Below are 12983 nucleotides of genomic sequence, written 5' to 3'. Positions count from 1 at the left end.
CTGGGAACTTTGTCGGTTCAACTTTCTCTCCATTATTTCTTTTACGACATAGAGCAAAGTTTAATAGGCTGGAAAGAGTTGTTTAATGACTTGGCTGCACATGGGAGTTCCTGAATACTTGAGCACTTTCGGTCATTGCACTGCAGTTAATACAATCATAATCTACTTCTAATTTATTCTAAAAGGGAAATTATCGATTTCACTCTTAAGATTTTGACAGAGATTCTCTACATATGGCTGTTTGTAGTCTTGCAAGCTCCAGTGTTCCATCGTAGAATTCAGGTTTTTATGTAAACTGAAGACTGAACAATGAGAACAATTTAAACGGGTACTCAAATTGATTAATTTTATTAAAAACATTCTTATAACTTTCCTTATCTTCAACCGTCAAGTCCACACCAAAAAAATATCGATTTTAATTAATAGAAAGAGAGAGAGAGAGAAAGAGGGAGAGTGAGTGAGAGAGAGGGAGAGAGGGGGTGGGGAAGAGAGAGAAAACCTATAGCATAAATAACGCTGAACATTTCATCAACATCGGAGGTAAAATAAAAAAAATTAGGGCATTTTAAATTTTCTCTTATTTTTCACAAAACAGTGATATGCACTACCTGCAAATGAAAAAAAAGTTGATGATGTCCTGCATTCACTGTTATTTTTTTTATTGTTAGTATTATACAATATTTCATTTTTTCACAGATTTGACAATAAGGATGAACTTGACTGACCCATATAGTATTAAACACTGCTAATTCCACATGTACTGTAGCTCATGGAGGAATTAATCGTTGTGCAGAATAAAAGCAACAAATCAATCATATAAACTAAATATAAGAAATCATATATATATATATATATATATATATATATATATATATAGGATATATATAGGATATATATATATATATATTATAAAACTCGATATTTTGAACAATGTTCCTTTCAAATACCCTGTCCAAGGATGGTTTACAAAAAATCTTTTGAACATGCTGCTGCCGTCTTATTTAACTCGCTCATTTGTGATATACAAAAATGATATCTTGTTTTTCCAAGAACGTACACTTTAACAACTTTAAAAATTCGTTTTAAACTCTGTACAATTAGATTTGGTCGTCTTCGCAAGCGAAGGACAAACATCATCATAAGTTTCATGGGTGTCGATCGGGGGGGGGGGGGAGGGGAGATATATCCCCCAAAATTTCAGGTGGAGTGGCCAGTGATATCATCCCCAATAATTCATTATATTATTGCAATCATTATTATTATTATTATCATAATTATTGTTATCATCATCATCATCATCATTATCATTATTATTATCATCATCATCATCATCATCATCATCATCATTATTATTATTATCATTAAGAAAAAAGGTGAATTTGAAATATATACTATTAAGGTATTATGTCAAAACCTGTTATAAAAAAATAGACTTTATAATTAAAAGGTCAAAATTTGTGCTCGGTCACTTGCAATTTTATTTTAACGAATTTTGCCTATTACGTCCTTACATCATGTCTGGCCTTCTAAAAACACGCAACTGCCCTCACAAACTAACAAAAGATCCATCACAAAGAACAAAAGTCGGATCAGTAATCCCACGGCCGTACGCAGGGGGGGGGGGGCAGTTACTCTCCGCCCACACACACAAAATAACATTTTTAATAACATTGTCCTAAAATTTACCAAAGGTGTGAATGAAATTACTCAATTTTACTTTAGAAAATGCAAAAACGCTCCAATCGCAAGCTTGGCTCCCTCGCTTTAGAGTTTCATCGAAAATTAATGTTTACGCGTCTTAGCCCCCCCCCCCAAAAAAAAAATCTGCTGACGACCATGGTCATCACCCCAACACTGACCGACACCAATGATCAGATTCTCGGAGTTTTTGGATTCATGAACAATAACTTTCTTATATTATTTGTTAGATTTTGAAGACTATTAAATTAAAATGTTTTCGTTTTTTAAATGAAAGTTTTTACAGCTTTTGAGAAGTGTTTATGCAGACACTATACGTGACATATTTTCAATGAAATTTGATTGGCCACGTGAAATCTGTTTTGCATGAATTAGTCCACCAATCTGTCCAATCAGGAAACAATGGTTGATGGTATTTTCCTTCCATTACGTCCCTCTCATCATTAAGTAGTCTTGATACAATATGGTGACATATCTGCTCTGGTTCCAAAAGATACATCTCTGTAGACAACTTCACCCAACCAAATTTCTTCCACTCAAAATACGTGTTATAAAGTGTATCGTTTTTACTCACATTAAGAAGGTATGCTGCCAATTCTTTGACAGATTTAAAGTCTTCGACGTGAATGAAGGAATTTGGCGGGAGAATGCGTTCATAGTCCTCTCTTGGAGCCCCAAAAACGACGGGTACGACGTGATTGAGAAGGGCGTTCCTCCATACCTTTTCTGTGATGTAGTCTCGACATGCTGTGTTCTCTAAGGCCAGGTAAAACTTGTGTTTTCCAATGGTTTGCATGCATCTTTCATCTTTCGGGCAAGGTTCTAATCCACAAATACCATATGTGCTAACTGGAATGAAACTAGACAGTGCTTTGACAAAACCATTGCGATCCCACGATAGACAGTCGCAGTTTGATGCCATCCAAGCAACCAGTTCGGTTTTATTTTCAGCCCAGTTTCTTCTTTCCTTTATCTCAGGGTAATCTGTATAGTAACGACCGAATCCACCATAGATATGGGATTCCCGTACCCTATATGACATGATGAGATCATAACTATTGTTATAGAATTTATGTGGTGGAACAATGCCTTTATCCGTGTGAATTGGACTCTCGTGAGAGTAGAAAATCCACTTTTGTCCTTTTGGTTTATAACGATGCATTTTTTCCCAGTCCAATGTAGTCGTATGGTAAAGAATCACTGCATCGCTGTTGTTAAGGGTATCGTATTCAGTATTAAACACGAGACGGAGTCCACACGGTTGACCAGGACATGGGAAATCTCCAACGCGGTTTGAATAACTGATATTTCCCTTGCTAGTCCATATATGAACTTGTTTATAACACGGTCCAGTCTTCAAAGACAAGTTTTGGGTTGCTATAAAACTCGGATAGGTTGATTTCGATGAGTTTTGTACAGAAGAATTATAATAGGTGTTGGGCTTATAATAACCTGGGAATATAGGACTTACAGGTTGTTTAGTGTTTAGGGAATGTTTTCCTCTATCATGACGGTTACGGTTGCCACCTTTAAGATAACGATTGCTAAACTGTTTTATGTGTCTGAACTTTGTGAGAGAATGTTTGGTAGCCAGGGGGCCATCGTTGCTTGACTTAATGGTGTCTCTTTGAGGGTGTTTGGTAGCACCATCAAGGATGTTCCGGTTGCCATCTTTAAGACGACCATCACTTGATTGTGTGATGTTTCTTAGCTTCGTCACATTTGTGTTTGTGCTGCTAACTGTCTGATGAAGATCGCTTATTTCTTCTTTTGATTGTGTAATATGAGCGACACTCCCATTGTCATCCAGGATGTCTTGCTGATGATAGACGGACTGTTTCGCGTCTAAGGTTGTGGATAATATCACTTGATTCCATTCTCCAATTGATAATTTTACAATACTTGGCAAATCAAAGCTTTTTTTGATCTTACATCGTAACATCACACACAAAACTAGAAAGAAAAGTATAAGATAAATACGATAACGTGTGATTAGTCTTGGACATCGGATCCCACTGATCTTCACTAACGCAGACATCTGTAATTTTAAAATGAAGAAATACAGAAAATAATGAATCAAGATATTGTGTTCGTGACTGACGGCTTGTGTCATTGTAGGTCTTAGTTATAAACTTCTCCCCAAATAGATTTTCTTTTAAGATGAAATCAATCGTCTGCATGGTTAAATCATATCTTACGAATATAAGCCGTTTCCCTCATCGGCCGGAAAGTACATCGGACATTCAACCATAATCCATCGACCATCTTCGATCAATCGAATATAGTTTTAATACCACATTTCATTTAATATGTAGAACGTCGGAGGAAAACACTGTTAATTTCTACATCAGTATGCAAATCAGTACAAATCAACATAAAATATAATTAAAGATAGATTTATCAAAACAGACATACCATTATTTTGGACGAAGGAAATAATTCGACTCCTGATTGCACTGGTCTTGAGGAAGTATAATCTTAAAATGAGAAGTTCTGCCTATTCTAAATATGCAATAATAATCAATTTGGCAGACTCTCAGACCAATGATTTTGTCATTTCCAATTCCATTCTTATCGACACAACTTCCAACAATTTTGACTGGGTACGTCATAAACAACGTTGAAGGACGTAGGTTTTAATAAGAGACAAAGGAAATTAAATTCTTTATAATTGATACAAGGCAAATGCTGTCATATTTAGGTGACGTTTTATTGATCCAAGGTTTTGACCCTGTCTGCATTATAGATACAGTCCTGTCAGAGCGAATGTTCTGGATCGAATCCAGCATTGTCTATAATGGGGAGTTCATACACATGATCGCTGAAGGGTAGTCCTATAAATACTAATATTTTTATTTTTACAAACAATTCTATGTATCTTATCTTAAAAATCCTATAATAAAGAAAAATATCTTCTTGAAAAAATGGAATTTGATTAAATACGTATTGTGAATGTTTTAAAAGAGGACGGATCTTTTCCTTCTTATTTTGAAATTCAGCGTTACTTTGATATCAACTTCATTCAGTATTTCTGTGTAATTCTATTCGTTCAGGTTTTGAGAATAAGACGAAGGATTTGATTCCAATCTGATTACAGAGCATTTGCTCCTCATATTGAAAAGCAAAACTGGATATTCACATTTTAACAAATACAAAATAAAAATTGTAAGTCTACTAAAACTGCAAAATAGAAATCGAGGATGACCGATCGAGCTCGTATTGCATAATTCCTTTACAATCGACATTAGATACAAAATAATTATCAGGCCGGGTGGTTAATAAAAGCCCCTAACAGAATTATGAAAGATACATTACATAGATTTGGTAGAGTAGCAGATATAATAAGAAAGATGAAAATATTTTACATGTTCATTGCTTTTGCCGTTTTTCTAACATTTTTTCTTTCAGTTTAGGGGGGGGCGTAGGGGTCAGTGGCTATACGAGTTTAAAATTGCCATATCAAATGCTATCACGCGTAAATACGATATCAATCACTACCATCATTACACCTGAACTGAAAGGGGGGAAATCAGGGTAACCAGATTTATCCAAATATGTCCATAATGGGACAGTACGATGTCATACAGGACATTACAATTATGCTCTGATGAGCGGAAGTCATAAAGATTCAGTATATCTGTGTTCCTTTTTTTTCTATGTTATGCTCTTTTCTGTGCTTATGTTGAATCCATTTGAAAAATAATGTAATTCCAGTGCATTTAGTCATTTACCTATCTGCTTGTTAAACACATAAACAATGCATTGAATGAAATGTAAAAGAGAACAGCTAAAATATCGCTGATGAAAAAAAACTAATAAGTTTTCAAATTAAATACTAGGGTTTATCGCAAAAACTTGGTGTCACAAACAGAAAAACCATTTTTTTTCATATAACGAGTGTTTCAAGTGATACACTTTGTTTATCAACAAGGTTTTTGTCCCTTTGGTGACAAAGGGTGTGCCATAAGTGATGGAATCTTATTTTTTCAATGTAGTTGCATAAAAATCAAATATGAAGGCAGAAACATCTATGCTGGCAAAACTGAATTTATTCTCACACACAGTTTGTAATTGCATACATAGACTACGGAATAGACATAAAGATACACAGAGAAAGCTGGAATGGCAGTCAATTTGGTATAAAATTTTAACAAATAAACCAAACAACAAGTCTAATAAGGGTTTAGTGTTGAATTAAGAGAATCACATTTTAACACAATTCAGGGACAAATATGTGATTTCCCCGAGGACCATTATGACTCAATAAAGTATCAAGTGGAAACGCCTCTGGCATTCTTGCCTGCATTACAGGATTTGATATGGCAGAAGTGCTGACTTTGAAAACAGCTATTGAATAATTATTCACAAAAGAAAACGTTAATTATGAAATGCTATGGCCATTTACCCAACATGACCTTGACAATGATCATGTGACTTAAGACATAGGCAAAATAATCATTTATACTTGATTACCATTAAGTCTATGTTTAATGAGCTACATGTGTAGATCCATAAACTTTCTAAGTAATGCCAATTCAGCAAATACCCCCAACATGGCCAAAGTTCATTGACCCTAAATGACCTTTAATTTGGTCGTGTGACCTGAAACATTCACAAGATATTCAGGGAAACGTGGTTTCTCTTACATTTATGTCCCAAGTTTCAATGAACTAGATCTATAAACTTTTTAAAGTTGTGATGATAATTCCACAAATACCCCCAACATTATTAAAGTTTGTTGACCCTAAATGACCTTTGACCTTAGTCATGTGACCTGAAACTCAGGCAGAATATTTAGTAACACTTTATTACCCTTATGTCCAAGTTTCATGAACAAGATCCATATACTTTTATGTTATGATGACATTTCAAAGACTTAAATCTTGGTTAAGATTGTAAAGATGTTCAGGGATACTTAATTGCTCTTATGTCTAAATTTCATGAACTAGATCCATAAAATTTGAAAGTTATGACAATTCCACAAATACCCCCAACATGATCAAAGTTCATTGACCCTAGGTGACCTTTGACCTTGGTCATGTGACCTGAAACTCAGGCAGAATATTTATTAATACTTGATTACCCTTGTGTCCAAGTTTCATGAACAAGGTCCATATACTTTCATGTTATGATGGCATTTCAAAAACTTAACCTTGGTTAAGATTTTAATGTTGACGACGCCACTGCTGTAGCAAAAGTGGCGCATACAGTCTGCTCTGCTATGCATGCAAGACAAAAATAACCAAAATAACAATAGTATTTTGCTCTTTTCTCTTCTGAATGATAATGAAATGTGAAGAAATATTCATGAAATAATACACATTGCCCAACTGAAATGAGAATCATCTTAGATTGAAAAAGCATACTCCACTTACAAAAACATAAATTGGAGAAAAACAATCTGATAAATTAATGTACGTTATCAGAAAAGGCACATAAAATACTAAAAGCTGGTTACTTTTGACTGTCTGAGTGGGTAATATCACTGTCATGAAAATAACTTTTGTTATAAAACTTTGTTTTTAATTTATGTAAAATGTAATACATTCATTTCTTAAATATATTAAGGAACCAATCTGTCACTGTTTAAATGATGTTGAGCAAAAGACTCTCTACAGAATTCTTTACTGAGAAATCATCAAGAGTAAGTATTCATATTAGAATGTATACAAGTAACCAACAATTATATGGAGGTAAAGACATTTCATCATTTAGTAACACTGTGTAAATATACCTTTTCTGACATTCAAATTACAATTTAATAAATATGTAAAGAAAAAAAAAAAGATGTGCTGCTAAGTTCACTTTGTTGAATTGAGGTATTAAAGTGAAATTTAAGAGAAGTTGTAGATTTAAAATATGTATCACTTGTTTGAAATGAGTTCAGAAGATTATTCCATGAAGCTGAGGTGGCAAAAGCCAAAGAATTTTCACTATATATATTTTTGTCAAGATTAAAAGAAAAATCAGTTGATTCTTATTGAGTGACCAGAGATATCGTTTAGAGTACCTAGATCATCTCATTATGATGAAGAAAGTCAGTAGAAACATAGATATGCTAAGTTAAAAAATCTTGAAGCCATAGCTCAAATAGATTTAGTTGAAGTAGACAAGCCTGTGATATAATATTATTATTTCTTTATATCTTTAAACACTTCATTGGCTTGATTCCTTAATGAAAAAAATAAGACATAAACCTTACTTCATACAAATACATGGAATAATGTAAAATAAAATAGTTTTCAAAACTTTGATTCTCAATTTTTCTGTTATATACAATGTTCAAAATATCATAATTAAGCATGTTAAAATTTATTACTTAGAATACAAATGCTCTAGCCTGCTAGGCAATAGTACATAACAATGATGGAGGGAACAGGTCATTAAAGCATATTTTGTTTGTTTTACAGAAAAAAAGACAAAAACGTCACGGTGTCAACATATCATGGTGAATACACAGATACTGTACTCAATACAATTGAAATAAATTACTATGAAATCTAAAAATATTCCACATTGTTTAAGATGATTTCTAGGAAAGAGATAAAAATAAGTGCATTCCTGGAAATTGTGTCATACAATTCAACATATAACACACTTCCTTTGGTCATCAATACCACAAGAATACAAGTACCTAAATATGCACAGTGTAGAGTCATACATATTTTATACATGGAACTGAAGTTGGCCAACACTGTTTTACATACGTGTAAATGGATATTTCTTGGACATCAAAGTTGAATTATTATTCATAAAAATACTAAGTGTAAGGTAGATTACTATGGATAAGTATGCGTACATATTCAAACTTGTGTAAATTAGCTGGAATACAGAGGTCACTGACCTGACTGGGCCCAATGCTGCTAAAATGACTGTATCAGAACATCAATCTCCTTAAAAATGGAAACAATAGATATTTTTCATATGATTTAATAGTAGAAATAACATCCCATTAAAAAAGGATGGAATGAAAGATCAAATTCAATATAATTTTAATTCAACAATATACCAATGGTACTCTGAGAGTGTCACAGTAATGATCATAAAAAATTCAAATATATCGTGCCAAAATTAAGAAAAATGTAGAACTAAGTACAAACGAAACTTTCATGAGTTGGGTATACTGCCAGGTGACTAAAGATTTTCATTTTAGCTCACTCTTACATTGAAAAGCACAACCAGATATAGAACAAAGCAAAGTATAAATAGTACACAGCACAAAATCAAAACTAAGAACTTGAATTTCATTCTTTTTTGTCTTTTATTCATTAAATATATGTATAATTTCACCTTATTTATAATATTAGGCATGATAGCTTAATAGCTGTGCAAATATGATAAGCATATCAAGGTGATCAAATGTTGCATTAACAAGAATTGCGTCATGAAAATAAAGAAAGGATTATAGATCTAACTTCATGAGAATTTTAATCATATTTTAATAAGATTCATAGACAAGCAACAATTAAACATTTGATGTAAAATTGAAAGGAAAGTAGAGGATGGTATTATTACCGAGTTGTAAGGTGTAAATACAAAATATACAATATAAAAATAACTATCTGTATACTACAAGTACTATGAAATGAGGTATGATCTAAATGGTTTTGCACTTCTCTCAAAAGTATAATTTATGGAGCTAAAGATAGGAACTCCTATTGTACAAGACCCTAATGTTACAAGAAAATGTCATAAAAAATAACCAGTGTTCATATATTTTACTGACATTCAATGCAGACTTCTGTAAAGCATCGCTTAAAGATATTTATCAAAATAAGGTACTTGCATTACAATTTCTCTTCTTTTTTTTATTAAACACCAAAAGCTATTTTATTTTATACTCAAATATGTCACTAAAAATGTAGATTTATAATAATTGATAATCTTCTTCATATCATTTTTTTCCAATCATTACTAGTACCTTTCTCAATATTGAATATGCTTAATTCAATGACTTTCCCGTTTAAAAAAATCTAATGTAAAAACATCAAAATGTTTGGTCATACTGGATTTACTTTCTGTACTAACTAACCTCTCTTTGTTTTGTGCAGACTATTACATGTTAGGTATACTAAAACAGGGGAGGAATCATGGCCTCCCTCCACGCTTTGCATGATTTTTTTGAATGCATAAAGATACTGAAGCAAATTTTTTTTTTTTTTTTTTGAACTTTTTGAGATCAAATTTGCAACACCACTCTTTACAAGATAATGGCTCATTGTATACCTCAATGGGAGATGAAATTATTTTTCATTCTAATTGGTGTGCTTACTTGATTTATTGTTGAATTCAGTTGTAAAATATTCTGTAATAATTTTCATTGCAAAAAAAATTTAAAAAGGAGGAAAAAACATAGAAATAAATAAGAAATTATAAAAAAAAGAAGGACAAAATTAGCTTTAGCAATTTTCCTTTGCAAAACCTAGAAATAAGATGACAAAGATGACATCTTGAAAAGAATGAAAGTCACAAGAGAAAATTGGTGTCATGAATAAATTTGCATATAAAATTCATAATGGAAAATAGTTATTTAATGAATTTCTATTGTATACTAGCTTGTAAGTTTTGTTGTAAAATAAGTACAATTTGCAAACATCACAGGAGGTACCGTGAGGGGGGGGTATCATGGTACCCTCCCCTTGCCCTCAATACATCTCAAATAACCCAGTAAAGTGAACATCAATGATTGAGGTATAAATGTAACTCAACCTACTGCAATTGTAAAAAGTTTTAGGAAAAAAAAGAAAAAATAAAATAAATTTGATGTGAGCATAACAACCCAAATACTCAACCACTACTTTATAGTGATGTCAACAGGTTTAAAGTTCAAGTCTTAAGAGATGTTGTCAAATCAATTACAAGGTAACAGTTGAAATAAGTCTTGAAACACAGATAATGCACCACTTTGTGATATAATGAAAGTTCTATTACTTCATCTAGTTTTTGTTTGTTTGATGGAACTCCACTTCAAATCATACAGAGTGTAGTTTCCGCGAAAACAATTCAGTTGATACTCCATCAACAAAATTAGCAATAAGATCATGCTCCTGTCTAGAGTTGTATGTTCCTGATAATCATGCTCAATCAAACTCAGATTATCAAGGATGACTTTAAGATCGTATCATCACTCCATCAATTAACTCCAATAGACTGGAGGTGATGTAGCTATCTAAGCCAAAGATATATGTGAAATACCTTCTAGTTTCCTGCAATATTTCTTGTTCATTGACCAATAGGGTGTTCCAATAAACTTACAATTAATTACATGTCTATTCTGAGTCTTGAAATCAATCATATTGCTTGCAGTTGCTGGTCTTTTTCTTCCATCAACAAGTATAAATTGGATTGATGAAGCATCCATCACTTGCAAATTTGCGACTGAAGTTGGCAATCAATTGCAAATATTTTCTTGCAACACCCCCTTATGGCTGAGGACCTTGCAAACAATAGCCATATTGTAAAATATCCATAATCACTCAACTCTAGTCTACCTGTATACCAGAATGCTGTCAAGCTCTTCAAGCAGATAATAACTCAGAGTTTTCTGATAAAAAAGCAATCATACAAATCAACTGAGTGTACATATTTTGCTCTGTTGAGAAGTTTGCTTTCCTCTTGGTGTCACACTGGAAGTGGCTCGTTTCTCTCTGGCACTCAACCTCAGCTGTTCAGATTGAAGGTTCATTAGTTGTTCTTGAAGATTAAGCATCATCTTGTTATTATCAGCCATCTTATGACTCTGGTCTACTAGCTCATTACGTAGTAGGCTGATTTCACCTTTTAAGATTTGCTCACGTTCCTTTGAAAGAGAAAGAGATAGAGAGATTCAGTTGGTCTATACATGCATCTTACAAGCATGCTCATTGGTGGTTGCTATCAAGGAACACATGCTGTCGATATCTACAAGAACATAGATCTGACCAAGGCCTATCCTAGATTTCAGTCCCAGAATAGTTCAGCTTGCTGTCATCATTATAACTTCACCATTATGCTTACAAACTATTGTATATAAGTCTGTGTTGATATTGCTTTGTGGCGTGCGCCTGTAATCCAAGCTGTGGGGAAGTTACAAATTGATGCAGAGGTTCGAGCCCTGGTCACGTCTTTTGGATGGTGACGTTAAAGGTCGGTCCCAGACGTAAATAATCATATCTGATTGATACACGTCTGACAAAACTCAAATACACACACACGCTTAAACACCTTATCTGCAAGCAACATAAAAATTCACATGGATATATGTACAACAGGTTGCCATAGAAAATCCTTAACTACATTCAAATAAGAAATATTACAAAGTGGATCCTGATCAAATGATTGGTAACATTTTGCCTAAGCCATAAATTCATTTATGACCGTTGATGGGCAATCATCAGTAAAGTTAATGACTAGTCACAGTTCTGAGATGTGAATGGTTTATCAAATAACAAGGATCCATACAAAATAATACACATTATTTGGCCCAGGCATTGGTAATAATTACATACATTCATTACAGTTGAAACAGTCCAAACAGGACATGTTACAACTATTCTATAAGAACAATTTTTTTCTAATTCCCTAGCTGGAGTGTGTGGGGCTTTTCTTGAGAGAGAGAAACAACTTTTTTTTTACTAAATAGGCAAATATTAAGAAATCAATATAGTCCATCTTTAAAAAAAATGTATAATTTGAAAAGAACAAAATTTATTGATAAACCACATACCTTAGCTGCTTCATTAGCCTTCTCTTCAATCTCTTCCATTTGTTTCTTTTTCTCATCTTCTAGCTTTCTGAGTTGTGCTTCAGTTTTCTCTTTTTCCTCTTGTAGTCTATGTAGTTCCTGTTGTAGTTTCATTTCTTTGCTTCCTTCTCCAGGCTTCTTGGGATTGTCTTTCAGCAGACCCTCTATGGTCCATGAACTTCATTAAAAAAAAAGAAAGAACTTTTCAATTTCTCAAATAAAATTCAATCATTTCTAGACCATTTTATCACCATGCTTTTGGATAAGATTTTAAAGTAGAAAATTCAGAAACTTAGTAGAAAACATCAAGATAAATTGCACTGCTGAGGGTTAACAGAATTGGTATTGGTATTTATTTTCCATATCACAATGTTAAAAAAAAAACAATACAATGTAAATGTATGTACATAATAAAAATCAAAAGTGAGATGGCTGGATAAACCCACTCAGCTTTGTTAATGTAACAAAACTGTTCTTCCCTGGGGTCCAGAAAATATGTAACAACAGTTACTGTACATAACATATGACATAACAACAGTTACTGTACATGACATAAAATAGA

At 33.0% G+C, this 12983-nt stretch overlaps 2 protein-coding genes across 4 annotated transcripts in view; both read right to left on the bottom strand.

The window, feature by feature from the left end:
- Window positions 1-2026: 2026 nt before the first annotated feature.
- On the bottom strand, window positions 2027-3315 carry LOC121411968 (4-galactosyl-N-acetylglucosaminide 3-alpha-L-fucosyltransferase FUT6-like). Its single transcript, XM_041604879.1, has one exon. It carries the CDS (start codon window positions 2858-2860, stop codon window positions 2027-2029), a length of 834 nt encoding a protein of 277 aa, XP_041460813.1. The 5' UTR covers window positions 2861-3315.
- A 4337-nt stretch (window positions 3316-7652) lies between these two features.
- The window catches only part of LOC121410305, a 46835-nt gene continuing 41504 nt past the window's right edge, over window positions 7653-12983 (bottom strand). For all 3 annotated transcript variants that reach the window (XM_041602299.1, XM_041602300.1, XM_041602302.1), the window contains 2 exons: window positions 12404-12599; window positions 7653-11497 (listed from right to left, as the gene is read on the bottom strand). In XM_041602299.1, coding sequence (XP_041458233.1) covers window positions 11267-11497; window positions 12404-12599 — 427 coding nt within the window. In that variant the 3' untranslated portion in view covers window positions 7653-11266. The remainder of the gene's footprint in view (window positions 11498-12403; window positions 12600-12983) is intronic.

This window comes from Lytechinus variegatus, chromosome 3 (assembly GCF_018143015.1).
Source record: "Lytechinus variegatus isolate NC3 chromosome 3, Lvar_3.0, whole genome shotgun sequence".
NCBI classification, from domain to species: Eukaryota; Metazoa; Echinodermata; class Echinoidea; order Temnopleuroida; family Toxopneustidae; genus Lytechinus; species Lytechinus variegatus.
Note: the sequence above shows the minus strand (reverse complement) of the source record. Positions and strands in the feature narration are given on the sequence as shown.

Excerpts from the sequence above, each read along its gene's own strand:
- LOC121411968 (XM_041604879.1), bottom strand. The coding sequence starts at position 2,860 with ATGCATCGTTATAAACCAAAAGGACAAAAGTGGATTTTCTACTCTCAC.